This window comes from Hippocampus comes, unplaced genomic scaffold (genome assembly GCF_001891065.2).
Source record: "Hippocampus comes isolate QL1 unplaced genomic scaffold, H_comes_QL1_v1.1 scaffold76, whole genome shotgun sequence".
Classification (NCBI taxonomy): Eukaryota; Metazoa; Chordata; class Actinopteri; order Syngnathiformes; family Syngnathidae; genus Hippocampus; species Hippocampus comes.
In genome coordinates, this window is record NW_017805277.1 from 1,688,178 (window position 1) to 1,714,579 (window position 26,402).

Here is a 26,402-nt window from a genome sequence, read left to right on the forward strand (position 1 = left end):
TATATATATATATATTTAAAGGAAAGCATAAATCAGAACCTCAAAATGCCCCAAAAGTACCATATTTTCTGCACTACAAGGCACTTTGGATTATAAGGCATGCCTTCAATGAATGGCCTATTTCAAAACTGTCAATGCCGGCCATTTGAGTCTGAAACAATTTAATGTACTTAACGGTACTAATGTGGCTTAAAAAAAACAAAAAAAGGAAATCAACATTCAACTAGGGTCATGGAAGAGGTTGTGTTCTATTGTATTACCGGTACTTTGTTTAAATAGTCGAGAACGCCGCACTGCTATAAGAGTTCCAATTTTCAGTTCACATTGCAATTTAATATTTCATTAAATTAAAGCAGTATTTTATAATACAGTAAACATTCACAAATCAAGTGGTAGCGATAAACCTGAAGCATATGGTGCAATTTGCCACTCGTCAAATGTTCTATTAATACTCAAGACTGACTCAAAACTCAAGTGCACCACAAGAGCCCAACGTAATTATCCCGCAGCCGGGTCTTCTATGAGCAACACTTGAGCTGCATCCTTGACAATAGTGGATAATGATCTCGACCGCATTCAGGCTCTTCCTACAGGAAGCAGATCTGTGAATGGACTCCGGCTGCATCTTGTAACCTCAACACATTAGAGACGTTAAGTGACACTCATCTTTTAAGTGAGGGCTTCTGGGCATGAGAGTGGTGTCGGTCACAGATATATGGACATCGCTCCATTGTGGATCCCTCTTCCTGCCACAGTGTGCGCACCTTTGCCACACACGCACCCGTTCGAAATATGACCACACGCGCATCCACACTGACAGAGGCAACACATCACTGGAGCTCTCTCCCTACCGAGAATCCAATCACATAGAGAGATTTGGCCGTATCGTCCTAACTGGATTGTAGTAATCCTCGGTTTAACACATTTTGGGGATGTGTGAGTGGGGTTAGGAGGTATCATGCCAAGTTGCGGCCGACTGCTGATGCAGAAAGTATGTGAGCCCTACTTTCTCGTTTAATAATAGGGGAAGGGTCAACCCTCTTGAAGCCTTTGAAATTTAGAGAGCTTCATCATCATTATTCACTGAGCTGTACGGTGTGCATTGTTAGTTTGATCAAGTGTCGTCGTTTATCCTCTGCTTACTTCATTGTTCATCTTTTCTTTCATTGTTCTCTCGTCCTCCATGCTCTTTACAGAGACATCTTTATCTCCATGTTCCCATCTCGTACTAGATCCATCTCCTCCTCTTTTATGCTCTGCAGCATTCACACACGCACATGCCTGAAACCTTTTGGCGATGAATGATGTTCCAAACATAGTCCTAAATTGTGCATATGCGTTACGGTCCACGTGCTACTTGCCTGGTGATGGCACACATCCCCAAAGGATTCTCGAGTGCCTTTCGACAATGTAGTAAGACCGTGTTTGTACACTTCCTATGCGGGACTGTGACAAGAAAGCAGAGCACTCGGAACCCATCTTTTAAATATGCTTACAACCTCTTGTCTCCCGCTTGCATCAATTTAGAAAGCCTACCTCTGAAAAAAAAAAACATCCTTGTTTGATTATTCATAAAATAATAGCATTCACATGTACATGTAATGAATTGTAAAGAAGTCATCAAGTGATGGTGTGGATGTAAGAAACAAAGGATGCGGATCATTGGCCATGCCATGGGAATGGGCATTTGACCAAAAAAAAAAAAAAAAAAAACAATAATAATAATAATTAATAATGATGATTGACTGTTGGTAAAATCTATGGTCAATTGAGCAAATGTCACTTCAGCTAATACACAGCATGCAGAAGGATCCTTTTGCATATTTTGAACTGAATTACGAAGTGTGCTCCATTTTTTCCTAATTGTTTTCACGACATGGTTAGTCAACAGTCACTTTTACAGAATTGAAACATTTTTAATTCATGGTTACATTCTAACTATGTCATCCTGAGCTTGTCACACAGTTTAATGGGGTCAGGCACAAACGTGAAGGTGGATACTCCCATCACTAACCACATTGACCACACTAATGTTGACGCTTGAGTTAAGTACCTGCTCTAGGATGTGGAAAAACTTTTTTTCACTAATGAGTTTGATATAGTGTGCTCATTAGCTGTAACCTGAAGGGAGCTGTTCTGGCTATGTAACGGGTGGCCCTTGCCAAGTCTGCAAAGCTTGGAAGTCACAACAGATGTGGCTAGAAAGAGCAGGGACAGTCGGCGGTGGCGGGGAAGCGTTGGAACAGATGTCTGGGGCCAACACCCTGGAAACGGGCTACAACATGTTGGTGGGATGAGGTTAATAATTCCACCACTGGTCCCCCAATGTTCTCTCAGTCATTGTAATTGTTTGCAAAACATTGCTGACTCATCTTGAACAAAGAGAAATATTTAATATGATCATCTCATGACGCAAGTAGAAATTTAACAAGATACTGAGCATATTTATCATACATACAATTAATATGATACAGTATTCACATATGTGCATGCTAATGGTAGGTGTAATAAAATGTGAAAGGCCCCATTTAGTGTTTAGTGTGTCCATAAAATGCCATAAAGCCCTGAAGAAAATTAATATGGGCTTCAGGGCTTCCAAATCTCCCAACCTAACACAAACAGTTTGAGAAGAAAAGTAACTTAAAAGCTCTGCTCCCATTTCACAACAAACAGTGAAGACATTTGGCCAGAGGCAATAGACTATTACCCCCTTATATCTTCAATTGCAAGCATCTGCCACTCAAAATGCAAATTATTATTTTATGGCTATATTATTGTGTAGCATCCTTAGCCGATTTCTCCGCTGTTTTCTCCAGGCAGAAACCTGCTGTATAGATTACTGAATGCGGGAAGTGCAGGCAGTGGTTATTAATTAAAGATCCACAATGGCACCTAAACTAAGAGTAACAGATCCGTGTACAAATTAATCACGCAATCCAATTTTCACACTAAGGCCTTTCTTTCCTAAACTTAACAGTCCAGTCATGTCCGCTGTTGTTTACCGTTCTCCAGATCGAGAATTAAACCTGAATGAGAGCAATAAATCATGGTGGAGCAACACACAAACCTCTTGTTGCAGGTTTATGTTGGAGAGGGTAACAGAAGGAGAGACTGAGTGAAAAAACTCTGCGGACCGTTAATCAAGTCCAAAAAGATGGCTTTTTTTTTTTGGAGTGGCTAAAATGATTGAAGGGGCGCCACATTTTTATTCACCTCTGCACTCTCTCACACACTTTTTTTTTTCTTAATGACAGCTCCTTTAAGATAAATGAGATGTGTTATGAGGAATCCAGGGAAAATTGAGAGGAGGATGCTAGGGATACGGGATTAAGCAGTTAATAGACTAGCCGCCTCATGATGAATATATCTTATCAACATTCATCAGTCTTTCTAAATGAAGAAAGCCCTGACCCTGTCTCAACAGATAACACCTATTAAGCTAAAGTCTCCATTGGACGCCTTTCCTTGAGTTTTCTGGATTTCACACCTGACTTAAAAATATCCATCTGTCTCTGTTTTTAGGTACCATCTCTATCAACACCCTCCGAACTGCCTATACAGCCCCTGGAGAGAGTGAAATTCTGGACTTGGATGATCATCTTTACCTTGGGGGCCTGCCTGAGAACAAAATGGGCCTGGTGTTCCCCACTGAGGTGTGGACAGCTCTGCTTAACTACGGTTACGTTGGCTGCATTCGGGATCTATTTATTGATGGACAGAGTAAAGATGTACGGCGTCTGGCTGAAATTCAGAAGGCTGCTGGAGTCAAGCCTTCGTGCTCCAAGGAGCCTCCCAAACAGTGTTTGAGCAATCCTTGTCAAAACAACGGCATCTGCAGGGAAGGCTGGAACCGATATGTGTGCGACTGCTCTGGTACTGGATACCTGGGTCGCTCTTGTGAAAGAGGTAGGATGTCCTTCCTAGCTGTGGTTGAAATGTTGTCAGCACTGAACAATGACCCAATCATTTTTCTCTGTAAGGTTCTGAGACGTTTCTTTTTTTTCTGGCATGCTAATGTTTTTGGGTTTTTTTTTGTTTTCAAAACTATGAATTACCCACAAAAATAATGGCAATTCAATAATTAAAGAGTCAAAATTATGTCAATCATTTTAACATTTTTAATTGTGATACAAGTGTAAAAAGAGTTTTCGCTTACAGAAAAAAAACACATACCGTAATTACAATCAATAATAATGAGATGTGTGACTAAATCGTAACAACCATGGGAGTCAAGAGACGGGATTGGGAGGTGTGTGTCTTACACTCCGGCACTTGAAGGTGACAGCAAACTTCACCATATCATATACATTCATGTTTTGTTTGAATTTCGTGTTTTGTGTGCAGGTATTTTGCAAAGTGTGCCCCGCAATCTGGTACTGGTACAGACGGCTCCGTGAGATGGTGTTTCCTCACGAGATGCCCTGTACCTAGCCTCAGGTCCTTAGGTCATTGCTCTTTTCCTTTTATATTGTGTTTGCTTATGCTTGTTTTCACCCTTGTGGACAGTGGTGCTGTGGGGTGATTTTAATTGTGTGAAGCACTTTGAATGACATTCTCATGTATGAAAAGCGCTTCATAAATAAAGTTTGATTGATTGAGGTGCATACCTGTCCATGACATGAGGAGGAGGACCAAAGAGCCAACATGGGATGACAGGCAGATTGTCGTGACAATGTTTTATTAAGTCCACTGATGAATGGGGCCAAGGGAGCCTAATGTGGACAGACTTTACCAGATGAGGAGTGCAGGTGTGGGATTCTAGTAGGTGACAGGTGAGGTGAACAAAGCAGGAGCACAGATGAGGATGCTGGTGCAGGAACTCGTATAGGAATATGGTTCAGATAAAAGCAAGAGTGCATTCATGCGGTTTGGAGGCGACTCTATGACAGCGCAAGTCGATCTGATGGCATGGTGCAGTTCAGGACTGGCTTTGGATTGCAGTCGACGATGATGATGATTGTCTGAAGCTGGGTCCCTGGTCCAGACATTCATTTCTTTCAGTTATATTTGATTATGCTATTACAATTTGATTTAGATAGTACAGTACTGTACATTACTATGTGTGCTATTCAAAAAAATCTAGTGGCGTTTTTTGGGGGGGCCCGGAACTGATTAACGGCATTTCCATTCATTGCAATGGCATAAGTTGATTTGAGATTTGATTGATTTGAATTACAAGCATCTTCACAGAACTAATTACATTTATAAGCCAAGGTATGATTGTGTGGCACTATGCTGCCAAGTCTTGTATAACACTTTGCTATGCCGTAAAACCATATTTGGATGGATGGTTATTATCCCTTTTTTTTTTGTCATCAATTGTGTCCATCTGTGCTAGCGTCAAAAACACGCAAAAGCCAAAGAAAAACCGGCTCGTAGAGCAGGAGTATTGCAAGCTTTGCTGACCCTGCTTCAGACGGTGTCAACCGTCTGAAGCAGAATGAATGTTATGCCTTTAATGTATAATTATTTTGGTAGCGGAAAGTTTGGTGTTGTTTTATTTTTTCAAAATCAATGATCCTGATTTTGGAACATGGACAAAAACAGATTTATTTGAAGAAAAGATCATTTTAACATGCCGCTGCAAGGCACACATAAAGAGTCAGGTTTTGTATGTGTGTTGAGTGTAGGACTTGTTGAATGGCAGGTGACGGATGCACTGCTGAGGCACACTGGCAGTCATATCGAGCATGCACAATAGCCTGCAAATTGGCTGTCTTCTGCTAACCTTTTAACTCATCGGGCCACTCAGCTGTGGCCAGACCTGGCACAGAATACTCATAATTTTTCCTCTGGAGGAAAGACATAAGAGAAGTGAGCGAAGTCTTCAAGTTCAGACTCTTGGCTGACTATGCAACGCTCTGTAGGCTATACTGCATTAAAACAGCAGTACAAATGCTTTTACTGGGAACATATTCATTTTCTCTTGTGTTATGGATTTATAGTTTTGATAGATCTCTCTGAATTACAGAGATGCTGTGTGTGTTTGGGTTGTGCTGAGTGCAAAGCTCAGCAAGGTTGTGGCAGTGCGTTTCTGCCTACATCAGCTTGTTGGCCTTTGACCAGCAGATTAGTTTTAGTCTGACATGCTTGATCAAAATGTAGCTCGATCAAAATAACAACCATCACCTTGTGAGTGGGCCGAATCTTTCTGCTGCTAATATCATTTACAGAAAGGCTGTAATACAATATTTTGGCTTATTTATGTTAATAGAGTGAGCAATTAAAATTGGAGTACCGGTATAGTTTTGATTGCAATTTTAGACATGTAGTTTGCATTATGATAATATGCTCTGGGGACTATGAGTATTTCCATAGTACAGTATACAGTATACTGTATTTCCCTTGTACATGGATCAATAGCAACAAAAGCAATGGGAATGAGGATAATTAATAACAGCACCAATTCATACAATACAACTGTACAGAAGTTATTTTCTACTTTTTACATCAACTGTGCAATGCATATTCATGCACAAATTAAAATATGAATAATCAAGGCAAATGTCGAAAAGAGGTGAAGCATGTGACAACGTTATCATGGTGCAATACACTTCAGGTTTCCTCACTGGAAACCGTTCTTCATCATTATCATAGATTCCATGACAAGATGGTTGTACTGACACTTCCAGGTCAAAGACAGACTGGCGTGATCTCGCATTTTGTTTTTGCGTTTGTGCTATCAAGTCTCATTACCCATAAATCATCCAATTTCAACATGATTTTTCGCCTTCTTGCTCTCATTCTTGTAGCCATGTAAAGCTAGTTTAAGTTGCGCTGTTGAAATGTGGCTAGTATGAGAACGTAAATCAGAGATGGATGGGCGCTCACACCCTCTTTGCTCTCAAATCTTTTTGCCGTGGATATCAAACCAGTGAGCATACAGCCACAAACAGCCGTGTTCACCATTGAAATATCTACAAACCAATGGGTGACGTCACACCTGACATCATCTGCAGCTGCGGAACAATCACGCTGAATTACAATGGCACTTGAACATGGAAATAGCAGACAGTGGTAATCGCTTGACCCAAAGAGAAGGAGCATTAATGCTGTGCCAGCACAACATGATATATTTAATAGAAGTGTTTTGGAAGCAAACATCCGACATCTCTTTTGAATGTGCCAGTTGAGCTTTGCTCGTCTCTGCTCTGCATTGCTCCGCTCTGCCTTTCCTCCACATGTGTGCTCCACTTTTGACTAATTAGATGACAGGAATATGGGTATTGTACATGAGGGAAGTGGAATGGCCCCTGCATTCAGATTATTTTCTTACTTCACTTCTGAAAGATAATAGCTTTTGCAGAGAGTGTTTTTTTGGGCTAACAAAGGCGGAGTCCGCTTTTACTTCAATGGGAAATTCCGGCAAATGGAAAAGAAAGTGTCGCATCTTCACAGCCAACAGTTTATTGCCACAGTTATTCCTTTTCTTCTCACATTCAAGTGTCTTACTGTTTTGGCCAGGATGCTCATCTCTCGTGTTCTGGCTGTGTCGGCTCAGACACTGGCATTAGTGTGGCAGTGAGTAGGAACAGAGGAGCACAGGCCTGCTGCCAGCTGTTTTGATGGCTCCAGATTGCCGTGATGTTTGTCGGATCCAGCAGGCACCAGTAGGCAGAGGAGCTGTCAAAAGAATTACTCCGGCTCTCACTTAGCCGAGCATGGTGTACCCCCCGGTGGCAAAGTACAGCAATTACATATGGTGTCGTTGAAGGACTACTACGACGACGACGCAGCTGCAGGAGCAGGGGGTGGGGCTTCTCGAGTGAGGCATGAAGCTATTTGCCCTGTTTTGAGAGATTTTAATTAAGCAGACAAAGCAATTTTGCTCTTGCCTCCTAAATGTCTACCCTTCCATTGTTAATCCAGTTGCTAATTAGCACAAATATTTGTGTAAAGCCGAGGCAGGCTACCAGATGGCTTGTTGCAGGACACGCACATATTCCCTAATGAGATATGACACTCCCCATTGCCGAGTGCAGCAAACGTCTGCATTAAACGTAGGTTTTTGATCAGTCAGAGGCAGAAGCAGGTCACATAGGTAAATTACTGCAGGAATGGAATTTACTACTGTAATCTGGAATAAGCAATTAATTCCAGGTATAGATGCATTAGGTTGACATATGTATAAATTAGCCATAATAATATAAATTAATCTGCCAGAAAGCTCACAGGTGCACCATCAACAGTAATTTACGATGTAAATGAGTATAATACAGAATGTAAGCCTATCTAGGCAAAATCCAAATTGGGGGTCCACATAAAACAAAGTAATTGTTAGTCACTATTCAAACTGCTTAACTACTTATAGTGTAAGGGTCTTAAGTGGCTATAAATGAGAATAGTTGTCATATTCATTCTCCATCTGCCCAACGTTGCTCTTTGTCCAAATTTAAGAATTTGAGATTAAAGTTCCAGATTCAGAAAGAGGGACCGAATAATCCAGTGATTCACAACCAGTATGCACACTGTTTTTTTCCGTGATAGGTGATCAAGTGTGTCGTAGAAAATTGTCCGTTGTCAATTATTTGGACAAATTATTCATTCATTCATTCATTTTCCAAACCGCTTTATCCTCACTAGGGTCGCGGGGGGTGCTGGAGCCTATCCCAGCTGTCTTTGGTCAGTAGGCGGGGGGACTCCCTGAACCAGTTGCCAGCCAATTGCAGGGCACACAGAGACGAACAACCATCCACGCCCACACTCACACCTAGGGACAATTTAGAGTGTTCAATCAGCCTGCCATGCATGTTTTTGGAATGTGGGAGGAAACCGGAGTACCCGGAGAAAACCCACACATGCCCGGGGAGAACATGCAAACTCCACACAGGGAGGCCGGAGCTAGAATCAAACCCGGTACCACTGCACTGTGAAGTCGACATGCTAACCACTGGACTATCGGGCCGCCTTGGACAAATTATTTATTTTTAAAAAAATCGTTAATCGACCAATGCCAATCTCATATAGTAACAGGCAGAAAAATCAGAAGTTCTTCCACTAGAGTAGCTGACAGAAGGTACATGTTAAACCTATGTGTCCACTTTGTGTCAATTCTTTTGCTAAGTAGTGTGCTGTTAATTTTTCTCCGATGTGAAATATGTGCTTTGGCTCAGTAAAGGTTGGAAAACACTGGAATAATTCATGACGACAGTGCAGCAACCTAATTTGTGCAACAAACTCTGCATGGCCATCTACACATAGGTGGCCATGCAGAGACAAATCTGTGCCAGCAACTGTAAAGATATACAGACTCTGCAGGAGTCCTGTCAAGTTGCAGATGTTTCTTTGTGCATACTGAATCATTAGAAGTCTACTTATTTGATTGGGCATGTTTCAAGAATGCTGTGCTAAAGAGTACACCGTTTTTAAATTGTTTATGGTATCCTATTGTCATTTCCTTTTTTTTCATCCTGAACATAGTTTCCCAAAGCCTTTGGCAGTTGTTCCCCAGTAAAATGTAAATTGGATTGGACCTGGTGCCCCGGTACCTTGGCATGCACATCACAATCCTGTGACATGCAGTTGACAGCTCCCCTTCCTGCAGAGCGTCTTCTCCTGAGGGGAGAACGGAAGGGAAAAAAAAAACCAAACTGTGTAGTGTCTGCCATTCCTTCCCCTTGTTAGTATCAAAGCCTAATTTGTCACATCACACGGGATGCAAACACATGCTGACTCCTCTGAAAAGCACACACAACAATGGTGTTTTGTGTTTTACATGTGAAAAAGGGAATGCTTGGTTATTTTGGTGGCTTCCATCAGGCCTGTGACAGTCTCCTGTCGGACACAATGACAGCCTCATTCCCCTCAATTTATTTACAATGGAAGGGCCACGGAAAACAACTCCACTTCAGGATTGGATTTTTGAGTGATGCTCACTTTGGATAATGCCATGATTTCCCCATATTATACTCCACATCTTGACACATATTTGGACTTTGCTCGTCTATGCTTCTTGAATAGTTGAAAGGTGACGTCAGGGTTGAAGTGATTAAAAACACCAATTTCATGGTCCGAGTCTCAGATGGTTTCCGGCATAATCGCAGCCACTTGTGGTAATCAAGTGTGAATTAAAAAGGGAAACAAGGCTGTTCTATATCAAAGCCATTGCTCCAAATATTTTGGATTGTATGTTCTTGAGTTGTTTTTGTACGATACACTGAGGTGTATGAAACGGTGTACAGTATTCGATACATCCTATTTTTACAGATATAGCATAAACCGAAGCAGGACTGACAATGGAACTAATGATAATACATCAAATACCGTGAGCCAGCATGTACTATGTGTAAAGCGGAGCAAACAACAGTAAATGTCTTCCGGGAGCAAGCATTTTCCAAGTGTTAGGACTTTGAACTCCGTATTTCCCATCATTTCCCCGACAGTTTTCAAACGCTACTCTCTGCTGTGTCAGCTTGTTAGGAAGCAGCGTGACTCGTTTGTCACACACCCCTGTCATCTGCAGGGTACCCCAGGAGAGGCGTGGAGAAATTGGATTTGGGTGAGAAATGTGACTGAGTCACTCCGGAAGGGATGGATGTGACATGTGCCTTTGTGTGACTGAAAAGTGATGATGAGGTGGTGTGTGAGACAGTGATACCCTATAACCCCCAAACTCTCAATCTCCCTCCCCTTTGAACTGTGCGGCTCAGCACCGCAAGAGCAATAATGGCTTTGTTATTGGGTTGTGGTTTAGTTACATTCTCGGAAATGCTGTTACAAATTCCTGCCAGCGTTAAACAATCTCCTTGACATCTCTCCAGACAGCGGCATAATGCGTTGAGTAAATGCAGCGGCAATGAGCAGACGCTCAATATTTAAGGTTCACAGACAAACACAGATCATGTTGATCCTAATATATTGTGTCTCCATCGATGTCCCTTTGCAGTTTTGTCGCTGTGACGCACAAAACACGTGGATACAAGGCTTCAGTCATTTGATTTGATTTGAGTTCCCATTATTTCCTTTACTATGCTAGTTCAAGGAACATGATCATGTCCTCGCCAGTTCTGAATGTGTTTCCCCTTCATAACGGCTTGCTTCCACCCACGGAGACAAATACTGCATGTCAGAATTTCAATACCTATTCAAACTTACAGTCTGTTTAGACACCATTTTTGAGACAATGAGTAATCCTGAGCAATGGCGATCTATTATTCTGTGCTGTGAGTCACAAATGTCTTTCGAAGCAAATCGCTTTCGGCTGAGTGGCACATGTAGAAGGCCACATTCTTATTCAGGTTTGAGCTGTACACGCTTTATATACAAATAAACAACATTGTTTCCTTGGCATTGCTTTCATCAAGCTGTTTTTGAACAAAATGCCGTGCTAAAATAAATAAATGAATAAAATGTATGACTGCAGTACTGGTCAGTACATCACAGCTTCCTAGGGCAGCGATTTCCAACTCCTATGCGATGGCAGTTTTGTGTGCCCTTCGAGATCATCAGGTGTGCCGCGGGAAATTGTACACTTTCACTTACCGGCAATTGTGCGGAAAATGTATTTCTAGCAAATATTGTATCTTTGTTCACCTGTCTATGCAATCAACATATAGTGACAGGCAGAGCAATCAATATCATTCACTTTTGCGCTTCTATACTTTATCAAAAGTGTCTAAAATGAGATGTTGATGTTATTTCAGTATATATACTTCTCGTGCCACTTTTGTTTAGTGGTGTTCTGTGAAATTTTGCCAATGTTTCTATGACTCAAAAAAGGTTGGCAACACTGTCCTTGGATAAAGATTGGGAAAGAATGCAGGAGGGTCCATGAGCATTTGGGAATAACAACAGTGAAAACTGATTGGGTTGCAAAGTGCTTGTATAATAGCCCCTTCGGCCAACTCGTAGACCAGATTTGTGATAAAACATCCCCATTTTGTATCACTGATTCTACATTTCTTTTTGGCCCTCTCATGAATCTATTTGCAGAGGCGACGGTCCTCAGCTACGACGGCAGCAAGTTTATGAAGGTCCAGCTGCCGGTGGTGATGCACACCGAAGCTGAAGATGTTTCGATGCGCTTCCGATCCCAGCGAGCCTATGGTATCCTAATCGCCACCACCTCTCGGGACTCTGCCGACACCCTGCGTCTGGAGCTGGAGAGCGGCCGCGTCCGGCTGACTGTCAATTTAGGTAGCGACCCAAGCGTGTATCCTCTCTGCAGCAGCAACGTCATGCGTCAAATTGAGCTAAATTACGCCTGACAACTCTTTCAAATGCACTGTACATCACACAGATTCCATTATTATTACACATTGACAATCTTGAATAGAAGGAGATGGTGTAAAGCTTTCAATGGCAAGAGTCTGCGGCTCTCTGCTTACTGCCACTTGAACTCGCAGCTGCCTTTGCCCAGCAAGGAAATGCTCGCCACTTATTCCAGCAATGTATTCCTCATTGGCATGTTTGTCTGAGACCCGTTATGGTGCAATTTTATTTGCAGTTACACCTTATGCATGGATTGATGGATAGATCGGTCGGTTAAATGGGTTGGATGGATGGATGGATGGATGGATGGATGGATGGATGGATGGATGGATGGATGGATGGATGGATGGATGGATGGATGGGTAGATTCCAAAACAAAGGAAATAACGCAGTTGGTCAAATCAATGAAATTACAAAAAGCTATGACAAAAAAATAGGCCACTGCCCACACCCCTCCGACCAAACGGATAAACTAACAATAAGCATATATATTACTTGGTGGACTTTTATGCCCATCTTTAAAATTGGTGCATTTCCTGTAGGGCAGGCAAGTGTCGGTCTCTGGCTGTTTGCTCCCACTTTTCTGCTGCGGTTGACAACACACGACAGGCAGGGCCAGAAAAGACGGCAGGGAGGGGGTTTTCGAACTGGGTCACCTATCGCAGAGCGCAACATGAGCTGAGCTTTTGCAACCAGGGAGGTAAAAAGGAAACGTAAGATAAAGCCTGTGTGCCCGCGGCTTACTGTAAGTCAGTCATGGAAGTTGACAACTAGAGCTGCTGTGGTAGAATTAAGACCACAATCCAGCACGCTGGAAAAGGAACTACAAAAAGTCAGGTTACTTCTTTTGTACACTTTTGTCTTTTATAGCTTTAGAACACAGACACACATAGACGTTATTGTTACCTTGAATTCCAGTCATTGGTGTAAGAATGGACTCGTGCTATCCAGTGTACATTACATTGAGGCAGAAACCCAAGATGACGGTAATTTTAATGTGCTGTAATAAAATGGCTGAACTATATAACAGAACTGCTTCAAATGTAGATGGTTATTTCATCATAATATCGCTATTCCAGTATACAACTCATGTTTCGGTAGGAAAGGATGGACGTAGCTGCCTGGCTGGCTCTGTCTGACTCTGACCAAAAATCTCATGCTCTCATAATATGTAATGTAATTGCAAATGATCCACCTAAAATACAAAGACTAAACAATCATACATATTCTTATTCGGCATGAAAAACTATTGTTGTCATTTGTTTTGGCTAATCCCATAGACCATGTTTTGCTCCTCTGTCATGACTACTGCAGCACTTAAGTGGTCATGTTGCAGCTGGAGGCCATGGGCGAGAGCATCAGAGGACGGTCAGCGTCCGTGTGTATGTCCCCAGAGAGGTGGACTGTATACTTTACTGATGTCTGCAGCTGCAATGTTGAAAGATGAATTTATCTCTCATCTATTCTTCCCCATCTAGATTGTGTCAGGATAAACTGTACCTCCAGTAAGTTACTGCTCACATTTCATTTCTTCTATAGCTCTTCTTTTACAGTACTCTACTTTTCTCGGCATTCATGTACTAGAGTCCTGGTGATATAGCAGCCCGGTTATAAAGGACATACTATTTCTTTTCTGCAGCCACTATAAATGACATTCAAAAGTCCTCATAAGATGTATCTGACTTGCATCTTGCATTGCAATTATTAATAGAACAAGAGGTTCACCAGAACGGAGAAAAGGGTGAGGTTGTAATCAAAGAGAACCATGCAGTACTGTGCCTTTCTATTGATATTCTGTAATTTTATTTAACACAATCAAACAAACCCCCCCAAAACCCCAGTTTTATTTCAGTTGTTTTCGCCATGCAGAAGGTACATGTCACCTTTTTCTTTTCTTTTCCTTTGACTCCAGTATTACCAACTGGTTGTAAATTGATGAAGCTATACATGGCACATATACAGGAAATACAGTGTGTGGTTTTATTGTTCTCATTAACTTGGCTCACGGAGCAGAAAGAAATGTTTGAAGACGAAGGTGCAAGAATAGATCATTGCCATGTGTGCATCTGTGAGTATGTGTGTTTCAACAAAGAAGTAACATATTGCAATATTGTATGACCTCTTTTCCTGTTTAATGATTCTAAGAGATGTACATGCTATCAATATCATCGATAATGATGAATGAAATCAAATCCTAGCCTGTCCCCACAAATACTCTGCAGGGGTTTAATATTCTTGAATTCGGTCGTCCGTATTCCAAAGGTCATGATGAGAAAGTGGCCCTTACACAACAAACGTTGCATCATGTGAAGTGACCTCTAGACACGCCTCTGCGGGCCAGCCACTCTTACCACCTTTCTAAATGCTAAATAGCATCGCTCATGCCTCCTGGATGCCTCCCTTGTTTGTGTATGCAAATGAAAAGCTCACAGCTCTAATTCCCCGTTTCAATGCTTTAAAAGGTCATTCTTGGTTTATGATGATACCGTGAAGGCGTACTGTCTCCACACAAAATCCGGGTTATTCTTTGCTAGCAGTATTTGGACTAGTAGTAGGATTTTGTTTTTTAATACCATAACTGTTATTGTCATACATCAATGAAATTTGAAATAAAACTATATTCTTCATGGATTGTCTAGCTTTATAGTTTGCATCATAAATAAAAACAAAATGCAAAGTATATTTTTTCAGAATGGCTATTCTAGGGGAAATAACTAATGGTGAAATGACGCAAAGAAAAATTGAAGAGCCATACCAAATTATGTCCCAGGACATAGGAAATTGAAATTTGGGGAGATTACCATTTTTATTTAGTTCTTATCAAATTCATTTCTTTTCCACGGTTATTAGCTTCGCTGTTATTTTTCAGCCTCTTCTTTCTCCCACTTGTTAATTAATGTGCAGTGTCAGGCGCTGCGGTTCTGGTCAGCTTGGTAGTTGAGAAAAATTCAGCTGCAACTCACTGTCAATTAAGGACTCCCTGGGGCTGCTGCGAGCTGTCAGAAGAAAACGCTGCCATTTTGACTTACATAAACACTCAGAACGTGTACCAAGCCAGAGCAAACCAAAACACAGAAGCTTAAATTGTCTGGCTCCAGATGGTCTCCTGCTTCCATGCTTCACCAACATTGCAGGGAGAGAGGTTATTATATTGGCCACTATTGGCTCATACAATAAGCTCTTTATAGTACGCCAAAGTGCCCCTGACAACTGATCTTTGGTGCAATATTTGATATACCGGTATACAATATTGGTCAAATGCAGAAAAATATGAAAGAAGGAAAGAAAATCTGAATATCTGGTTAATAAGTTAAAATTCACAGGTTTGCGATAGCCTCAAGCACATAAACTTCATGCCTGTCATTTAAATGGGATAACGTGTCTGAACCTCTTGCTCAGTGTAATGCTGAATATATAAATCGGTCATTGTTCAAAACACATTAGATTTACAAGGTTTTTACATAGCCCTCTGTTTCTTAATTGTTTCCTTTACGTTTGATGGAGGAATATACAGAACATAATGTTTATTGGCCTGTTTATGTTGAATTCTAAGTCATTCAAATGCGTGGAAATTTTGTTTGCAATTGAAAGACATAAATCTTACGACTTAGCCCTAAAAATGTCTGCATGTTTGCCATTATGGGAAATTGTGCCTTTTGGAAACATTCTGTTTCCAGTGACATAATGACAGATGGCATTTTGTCTTATTGAGGCTGAACCAGAAGATAGTTGCAGGATAAATATTCACTCTTTGGTCGCATAATTTCATATTTTGTGTGTCATTAGATGTTGCCAAGCTTAACATGCCCATTCTGTCGTTGCAAAATATCGATTGACAGGAATGTTTTTTTTTCCAAATTCTTAACATATTTGTTGGACAGTACATTGTCCAACGTGCTTATTAAATCCTAACGTTAGCAAAACTGAAAAATAACCAAAAACTCCATGTCAGCAAGCTCATCTGTTTTGCTCTTTGTATTTACCGTACAAAAAAAAAGGGCGGGAGCTCGACCAATATGCATTTCAAACAGCATAACATCTACTCAATACAATCAACATGAAGTTCAACTGAAAATGTCAGATTTGGGGGAATGAAATGATGACTTTTCAAAGGCCGCTTATGGTGATATATACTGTATTGACTCACATGCCTGATGAGTAAAAACAAACATCAGATTTCATGGACCAAATGTCCACCCAGACTTTGGTGTAATTAACGTCAGTGGCACTTGCTTTAATGAGCAAGTTCTTTTTGAGTACTAATTCACTAAAGAGAACTTAATAGACTGATTGGCCCTGTTTGGCGACCTTTACGTGATGGAACATTTTCACAATGCTTCTTAACATTTATCAGACAAGTAGGTTGCCTGGTGTGACCCACTAGGCTTTCCTCACCACCCGCACAGACTTTGATGTCTGCTTTTGACAGCAATCCAGCGGTTGCTGATCAGTCAGCCTCTTTCCTCCACCTGAGCGAGTAGCGATGTAGGGCCGGGCAGCACCAGCGTCTGGCTTGTCATTTTGCCAGCCCGAGTTGATTGACTGGATAATCACATGTTCTCTTGGTGCCCTTGTACCATACTTCTCTGCTGTTCCCTTGGGCACGGAAGCCAACGAGGCGGCAAGAGATCGCTGTGGGTCCATCACTGCAGATAGATCACCGTAAGTGAAGATTCCTTGTGGCTGGATGCCGCACACACATTGGCCTTTCATGTCAGACGCACAACCACACAGAAAGGCAGGGGATGCAGTGTGGTGTCATGTAAATTGGCCTCTTTGCCTGCTTCCTTTTTTCTCCCCCTGGAGAGCAACAAGGGCAGAAAGATGGAAGACAACGATCAAGTACACTTTCAAGTCCTACTCTATTCCATTATTTCATATCTCTGGCCGTTAATCCCTCTCCAGTTCCAATCCTGCCCGTGTGTTTAGTGCTTACAAAGCAGAACTGGGCCTCTAAGATTGAATGTGTCCCAGAACTTTGGCATCCTCAAATTTGCATATGCATTGCATCAGGGGTTTAAAACTTGCTGAAAAAGAGAGCATAAATAGCCATAAAAGGAGTTGAAGAGAATGAACCTGGCACCTATCTAAAATAAGCCTCACAGTGGGCACAGCCTAGAGATTTAATTCTGTCACAATGGGATATTGTCATCCGCGTGTTTGGTTGTGTGGGCGCAGCGGGAGAACACTGGAGCGGGATATGAATTCCAAGATCTTCGAAGAGGTTGCTTGCTTCTCTCGTCAGATCAATTCAGGGATTTCTGTGACTTGTGAGTGGTAATTGCAGAGAGGCTCTTGAAGGATTTTAAAAAAATTTCCTGCCGTTTGCAGTGTTGCTCTAATTTATCAGATTTTAAATTAGATTACGCTTGAGGTGTTTGCCACCTTGAATCTATGTAACCTCTCATGTACAGCCTGCCTGATAGCGGTCACACACTTCATGCAATATTAGAATGCCAGTTTTCAGGATTCGCTGAAGGCATGAATCAGAGGACTGTCGTATTATTTTAATTCATGTCACTTTCACTCATTATTAAAACACATCATGGTCACACAACTTTCTTGTTCAATTAGCATGTAACCAACATCAGATAACTAATGCTGTGTTTTGCCCCCAAAAATGTGTTCTCGCGTGTATTGGTGGGAGAATGTATTGAAAATAGAACCACACTCTGTGTTTTCTTGTTTTTGATTCAGTTGATTTGACAGCAACATTGGTTTTGCTGTACATGAGCCATTCTGCAACCGTGTACAATGGTTATGTTTCACATCACTGTTGTTACCCCTTTTATAAATTGTTTACTGGAAAGAATTGAAGAGACACAAAAAATTGAGAGTGCACGGAGAAGCCCAGTTGGTGAGGTGCGATATCAGTCATTTGCTGCCATCTGCTGGTGGGATTTAATTTGCTTTGATACTGTCTCGCAAGCTACAATTGTCCGTATTTTTTCGTTAAAAGCACTAACAAGGCCGATTTCCAGTGCGATAGTCATTTAAATATGGGTCCTTGATTACATCCTCTCTCCTTTTCGAAAATCTGAGTTCCTTAAGCGTTCTCGTGTATTTCTTTGTCTCATAGTGCACAGCAAACTGCAAGTCAGAATCATGTGTTTTTATGGACCATTAACTATGTCAACCTTCACGTTTTATGCGTTTGCTGGGAAAAAAATGAACTCATCCACTCTGTCCCCCTTTTATTTTTTCTTTCCTTTTACCTTCTTTACTATTTTCTCCAAGGATTTCTGTAGTGTATGCCTTCCTTGCAGATGTCTATGCTTGTTAACCATTTTCGGACTGTCCTGCAGGCAAAGGTCCAGAAACTATTTTTGCGGGTCAGAATCTGAACGATAATGAGTGGCACACAGTGCGTGTCTTCAGGAGGGGAAAGAATTTGACACTGACCGTAGATGATCTGACACCAGTTGAAGGTACTTCTTTACCAGCATTTCTCTGTACTTTCAGCCCAGTGTTGAACAGAGTCCCATAGAGAGAACAAAATACAACTAGTTCATGAAGCAAATTTGAAGCTCCATTTTCCCATCACTAGATATTTATTTGTTTATTTATTTATTTAGTATTTTTACTAAAACCACTATCTAGGGCCATTTTTGCTAATATTTGGTCAAATGAGCATTTATTTTAATGAATTGTACTGGTAGCAGGTCTGCCTCACAGTGGCAGGCTTTGAATTAAACAACATGCTTGAAAGGTTAATTTGAGACTCTTCATTCTCCATAGGGTGTAAATTCTTTTTTTTTTTTTTTTTTGGTTTGTTTGTTTGTTTTTGGGATGTCCCCTGCCATTAACAGGGGGCCAGTGTTGTGTGCACCCTCTTGCCCAAAGTCTTTTGAAATATTCTCCAATTCACCCGTGACCCTAATGAGAGAAAATGGATGGGTGGATTAATTTTGTTGGTGTAGTTTTAAAAAAAAAGATTAGATCATATGCACCCTCAATAATACAGTAGTTTGCTTGCAAATGTAGAACCTTCTAGCGCACTTCTTGTGTTTTAGACATTTTAAGGAAGTTGTGTTGCCATTGCAATAATTGTCCCACTCCCCCCAAAAAACAACCTCTATTTTCTCCATCTGTGCGATCAAGGTCAAATGGCCGGTGACCACACCCAACTGGAGTTCCACAACATTGAGACAGGCATCGTGACGGAGAAGCGCTTCATGTCCATGGTGCCGTCCAATTTCATTGGTCACCTTCAAAGCCTGTCTTTCAATGGCATGGCCTACATAGACTTGTGTAAAAATGGCGACATCGACTACTGTGAGCTCAACGCCATGATCGGCTTCAAGAACATCATCGCTGATCCTGTCACCTTCAAGTCGCGCTCCAGCTTCGTGACCCTCACTGCTCTTCAGGCTTACTACTCCATGCACCTTTTCTTTCAGTTTAAGACCACCTCTTCCGATGGCCTCATCCTCTATAACAGTGGGGATGGGAATGACTTCATTGTGGTGGAGCTGGTCAAAGGGTATGTTCACACTCTACAAAGTTCCAGTGCAGTGTGCACTTTCTGATGTTCTCAGAAATGTATTAATTTGACAATGTGGCAATGATTGGATTTGTAGTCAATTGTGGTCTAGAACTGCTCTTCACCACGATGAGCGCTTTTTCTAATACTGTATTCCAATTATCTAATTAAGTGATATGAGTCAAACTCAGAGTGTTACAGTGTATTCTCAAGAGGAAATTTGAAATAAACCGAAATAATGCTGTTGCACAAGTGTGCACACCCTTTTATAATTTGGAATGTGGCCGTGGTCAGAATTGGATCAGGTTGACCACATTTTCCAAAGTATTTTTTCGAGATTTCTAGTGTTCTTTGCAAAATGTAGCTGGGCTCAAATGTCTTTCTTTTTAAGATAAGGCGTCCACCTTTCCACTATAACCAATCGCACAGACATATAAAGAAGATGAGAAATTGTTACATTATATAAAAAAAAAAAAAAAATTAAAAAATAGTCTCTTCATCATTTTCTAGAGACATCTTCAAAGGTTATTTCACTTTTGTGCCATATCTTCTCACTTGATGGTAACTGTCTTCATTGCTTTCCATGATATGTTAATACAATACAGGTTATACTGTATGAACAGTGACACATGAACTTTTTATATCCACTGTATGGGAACCATTTGATTATTTTTTTTTCCCCCGTGCAATTTTGACAACTAATGTTTCCTTCTAGTCAGTGTGTCTGCCACTGAAGAGACCTGCAAATGAAAAGTAAATGTTTACTACTCTGCTACTAGTACAAAAATGAATAACAGCTATTTTCATGAAACTATTCATACAGTACCTCGTAACAGTTTCTCAAGTGAATGAAATTCTTGACAGTTTTTATCTACTAAAAGACTTCAAATTTCGTTCTTATCACCTTTGTGCCAGAATTGTTACCTCGAGTTTTGGCTATTAGTCTTCTTTTTAATCCTCACAAAGGCACACAAGGACCCAACATAAAAAAGGAATACCGGTAAACAACAGAAGAGTGTATTTCTGAAAGCTCAAATGACGCTATAGAATGGCCTCCTTTCAAGTAAGGCTTGAATTTATACATTATATTCTACTTGTGAGAACATGAAACTGACAATAATTTAGCTCTTTTCTATGCATCTGCACTGCTTCATGCTTAAAAAAAAAAAGAAGGAAAAAATGTACATGTGCACACATTTGCTCCATGTTTTACAGGTAAATAGCAAATGATGAAACTTTATTGCGCTGTTTTCTTGTCAAAAGTCATTTCCTGTGAATTTTTCTCCATTGTCTGATTATAGATACCTGCACTATGTGTCAGACCTGGGAAATGGAGCCCATTTGATTAAAGGCAACTCCAACAGGCCTCTCAATGACAACAACTGGCACAGCGTCATCATCTCCAGAGATGCCAACAACCTCCACATGGTCAAGATTGATACCAAGATTACCACCCAGACCACCACAGGCGCCAAAAACCTGGACTTAAAGGGTACACAATCTACTCTACATTGTCTTAAGATCGTCATCATCACATGTGCAGTTATCTCCTAATGGAATGGAAGCAAACGAAGATGAGTTTCATTTATATTGAAACATGCAAGCATGAAATCTAAACACATTGAACAATAATCAGAATTTTGGAAATGTATGCCTTCTTTATTTATAAATATATGTACCAGTAGGTCTCATGAAGGTGTACAATGAGCTCGGGCTGATTGACATTTTCAAATTGTGCACTCATTAGAGTAGTGTTTCGCATCCTATTCTATTTTCTACTAAAGTTCACACATGCATTTACCCATCTGAAAAATCCAAATAAAAATTCGCTCATCTCACAATGGCAAAGCTGCTTTTTATTCTCTTCCCTCAGGGTACTTTATAGGGTATTGCCATTTTTTTTCACTAGGGGACAGTATTGTATTTTTCTTCTCATATCATTCAGGTAACCTTTACATTGGTGGAGTTGCCAAGGAGATGTACAAAGAACTGCCCAAACTGGTGCACGCCAAGGAGGGCTTTCAAGGTTGTTTGGCATCAGTGGATCTGAATGGCCGCCTCCCTGACCTGATGTCAGATGCGTTGGAATGTGTGGGACAAATTGAAAGGGGATGTGAAGGTGAGGTTTGAGTTTCATTGGTTTTTTTTTGAGCTTCCTGATTTTATAATTGTCATGCCAGCATATCTATAGGAATGAGTAAAACTCTGATTCTTCTTCTTCTTCTCATTATTATTATTATTATTATTATTATTATTATTATTATTATTATTATGTTAACTGCAATGCTTAATTGGTTCATCACATTTTATCCAAGTAAAAGCCATATTAATATAAAATTATCTAAGGTGTACATTTACTAAAAAAGATGTACCAGTAAGTTAAATAAATTAGCTCTGGACCAGCACAGAGGTCGACTGGTTTGCACGTCACCTCAGGTAGGTTCGATATCAGGCCCTGCCCTTCCTGTGTGGAGTTTGCTTGTTCTTTTTTCACAAGCTGAATTTGGGGGGTTTATTTACATTCTTGACAATTGACAGTATAGGCTCACTATTTCTGCAAAACTAATAACTCTGGTCATTTCCCATGCTTAGACACGGTGCACTTTCTCTCTCTGAATTGAAACAAAATCAAAGATCAAAACAGACCCACTCTTTAAAACGGACACTTAAAAATGGCTATCAAATTACTGTCATGTTATGATGGATCATTCATCATTCGTTTTGCAGTATTGCATTTTTTTTTTCAAATACCCATCCCTCGTCTTGATGTGCAACGTACACTATTTCCATTTTATCTATTTTCTGGTATTTTATTGTGTCTGTGACATAATACAAATTCTTCTAGAACTTCTGATAGTTATCAATTAGGTACTCTAAACACTGAATCGGCTATGCTGAGACACCCACACTGCCAACACCTATCATGAGTGTCACATAACACGAATGAATTACTCAATGTAAGCTTCCTGATCAAATGTATGAAGCAATGGCACTTTGCCTTGCACAATTGTTAGTTTCATTTGGCCCTAATCTGATTATTCCCTCAACCCGTTCTTTTTTTTTTTTTTTTTTTTTGCACGGTGCACACTTATTGGATCTAAGAATTTGCCAGAAGCAATCATTGTGAATGATGTATGAACCCTTTGTCGCATGCATGATTTGCATGAGTACCGCAACCAAAGATAATACTGTATTGGATTTACTTTTCAGCATCCTATTTTACTTTCACAATTCATTCACACGCCTCAATTTAGTTTACAAATGGTGATCTTTTAATAGGTTCAACATTATATACACAATAAAATTCAGCACCTTGTGTGGTTCTGTCATACTTGGTGTTCTTTTTTTTGCCGTATTGGATCAATTGTTCCTCTCAAAGAGCACTGTTTGTACTTGTTTGATTGGTTACTACAAGTGTAGGTAATCCGTATTTTCCTCATGACACCACTGATATCATTTGAATATTTTTAGTGCTCTTCCAACCTTCCTTTGGCCAATTCAAGCAGCCACTTCAATCATCTTTACACACACCCTCTCTCTGCCTTACGTCGTCTGTGCAAGTTATTCCACCTGCCATCCTTCTGTTTTACTAACAACTGCTACTTTGCCTCTTCCTCCTACTGGTTTGCTGTCAAAAGTTGCATTGATGAAAGCAGATTTGCAAGGTAGATGCAGAAGATATGTCTGTTTAATATGGCGTGTGACAATCATTCCCCTTTTTTTTAAAATTATTTTTATTATGATTTTTTTATTATTATTTTTATTTATTTATTTTTTTGCACTGACAATGCCTGCCCGCCCCCACTTCTCCAAAAACTCACAGATTCCACATCTCACATTTCAGCACACAAATTCTGGTTGACATTTTGATCCTGACGCATACATACCAAATACAGTACATGTGAATTGTAAATACACTTGGTATGTAAAATTCAAAAGTATGAGGTTTGTCTCTGATGCTTAAAAATATTTGTCCTGTTATGCAGTGGACTGTTTTGAAATGTGTTGGCACACTAAATTTGTTTTTTGGATTTGTCACTTTCGCAGAAAGATATTTAATGTCATTTTAGTGACATTTTCACTATAGAGTGAAATGAGATAGGCACTGTTAGTCGACTCACTGTGTGTTATAATTCTGTTCGTGCTCAGGCCCCAGCACCACATGCCAGGAAGACTCCTGCGCCAACCAGGGAGTGTGTCTTCAACAGTGGGAGGGCTTCAGCTGTGACTGCAGCATGACGACGTTTGGTGGACCTCTGTGTAATGATGGTAGGAGTCGAGAAATCCTTCAAGCCTGTTTGTGTTTTTTTTCTGCACATATACAGGGTAAAAAAATAGGATGCAATTGCAGTCCTGGGTATAGTTTCTATTGTCCTTTCTCTCTCATAGAGAGAGAGGGAGAATGGAGAGAGAGAGAGAGAGAGAGAGAGAGAGAGAGAGAGAGAGAGAGAGAGAGAGAGAGAGAGAGAGAGAGAGAGAGAGAGAGAAAGGAAAAGTTCATTTACAGCAATGAAAGTCGACTGGCTCGCAGGACATGTAAGAATATATTACGTACATTTGGACTAAAAGATTCTGCCTGCTGAGCCTTGTTACTGTAGCCATACACATTGTTCCTGCAGACCTAATAAAACAATAGCCCAGCTCAATATCTTGGCCCTTGGGAGGCAATATGCAGGACATAGAAATTCTTTCCTAGTAGTATGACGAGCTTCAGTCGGTGGGATAAAGATGTGAGTCAGCTTCTCTTTGCCCAGAAAATCTGAGTGTGAGAAATGGAGCTGAAGTTTTATCTGTGTTGATGGATTGTCATGGGGACACATTTGGGGTGACATAAAAAATGAGAAAGTGTTTCAGCAAAATGTTTTTTTTTTTGTTTGTTTGTTTGTTTGTTTTTTTGGAAAGAGCAGGCAATTTAGAACACAGTGGATGGATTCAGGAAAATCACGTGGAGCTTAATGATTTATCCTAAATGTAGCTTTACTCCCTTGCCTACTACCTCGATATTATTCATTAACATGATATGGAATTGCTGTTGTGTTGTACCAGCAAAATATAATAAGCCTACTCAAGCTGTGCGATTAATTACGCTATGGGCAAAACTCCAAGATGGCAGCATGTATTTACATTACCTATTAACATTTACAGCTGCTCTGTGATGTAAAGCATGATATACCGCTGGCGTTTGTGGATATTTGTCAACTACTTGCAGTGCCTATTAGCCTGAGACAGGTTCCCTTAAATATTGTTTGTTTGTGGTTTGAGGTTTGAAGTTGTTTGGTCATCAACAGTGAACCACAAACACAAACAAAAAAAACAATCAGGTGATCCACCAAAAGGACAGTATGGCCAAGAACTGGTTTGACACTTAATATTTCCTGTTGTTGATCTTTTCCTTTGTCCTGGGCTTTTAAAATCCCAGTTTGAAAAAAGAATCAATGTTTGAATATGTGGATGTGTGTGTTTGCGTGTGTGTGCATGTGCGTGCATGAATACATCATTGGCATGTGGAAGGGCTAAATGTCCAGTCTAGACCTCCTGAGGGAGTTTGCCTGCAGGGGTCAAGTGTCTGAAGGTAATGTTTCAAGACAAGCAGAATGCTGTTTGCTATTGAGCTTAAGTGGGTCGAGAAAAGGCGACTAAGTACAGTCCGCCTGAGCTTCACGCAACTTTTGCCTTGCTTGGTTGCTCATTCACCCCTTCATATATTCTTAGCTATTACTGCTATGTCAATATTGGAGCAACAATGGAAGTAGTGCACTCGTATCTCCATTGTATCCGCCCAAGGGGCAAAGACAGGGCTTACCCCATGAGTTTCTAATGTGGCTGACCTAGTATATACTCGGTCACAAGTAAATGTAAATGTTTTGTTTTGTTTTTCTCGGTATTGCTGTACGTTTGTACAGAAGAAGGAAGGTCAAACTTGTGAATTGTAGTTTACTTTTTTATGCAGTGACCTAATATTTTCGTGTTACATTTGATAAACACTCTATCAATTAAAAAAACAAATTGTAAAACGAATCAAAACAAATTAAAGCAAAGTATATTTGAAAAATTAAAATGAATAAAAGCTAACAAACTTGTTCTAAACACGATTTAAAACACAGTGAACTAATAATAATAATAATAATAATAATAATACAAGAAAAATAAAAAAACAAAATAAAAATGAACCTTCATGAAAAATCCCAAAGTATTATAACTGTGCTTCACACATGCCTGGAGAAAGCTATGGAAATGTACAGGTGTATAATATATAGTCAAATATTACATAAAGCGTGTTAAGATAATAATATATGTTTAATAGTATCACAAATGTGCACTTTCATCAAGATGGAAGCAAAGTTGTGCCACATACACAGATAAGCATGACAGGATTGCAATAAATAAATAAAAAAGATTTCGTTTTGGTGAGAATTTGGATATAAGTGCACGTACTGGAATTTAGTGTCACCATTTTGCATAATTATGACATCAGTGGAGCCACATAATGATCAGAACAGAAGGATCTAATAATGATCTGAATGATACAAAATTCCAGCTATGACACTTCAGGAAGACATTTACCAAGCATCAAAGATGGTTGATTGATTGACTTAATACTCACGTAATAATGTCAAGACTTTAGAGAACCCATGAAATAGTATTGTAATTACTATTGAGTACTCCTGATTTAGAAAGTCAATATCTTGTTGATGTTAATGGTAAAGTA

General features: G+C 40.2%; 1 protein-coding gene across 12 annotated transcripts in view; it reads left to right on the forward strand.

Annotated features, from left to right (window-relative positions):
- LOC109516230 (neurexin-1a) overlaps positions 1-26,402 on the forward strand; it is a 193,625-nt gene that overhangs the window by 79,840 nt on the left and 87,383 nt on the right. For 10 of the 12 annotated variants that reach the window (XM_019870587.1, XM_019870588.1, XM_019870597.1 and 7 more), the window contains 8 exons: positions 3,523-3,906; positions 11,932-12,135; positions 13,689-13,715; positions 18,516-18,638; positions 19,312-19,693; positions 20,995-21,185; positions 21,639-21,812; positions 23,843-23,962. In XM_019870587.1, the coding sequence (XP_019726146.1) occupies positions 3,523-3,906; positions 11,932-12,135; positions 13,689-13,715; positions 18,516-18,638; positions 19,312-19,693; positions 20,995-21,185; positions 21,639-21,812; positions 23,843-23,962 (1,605 nt within the window). The remainder of the gene's footprint in view (positions 1-3,522; positions 3,907-11,931; positions 12,136-13,688; positions 13,716-18,515; positions 18,639-19,311; positions 19,694-20,994; positions 21,186-21,638; positions 21,813-23,842; positions 23,963-26,402) is intronic. The other 2 variants (XM_019870592.1, XM_019870598.1) reach the window with 1 other exon arrangement.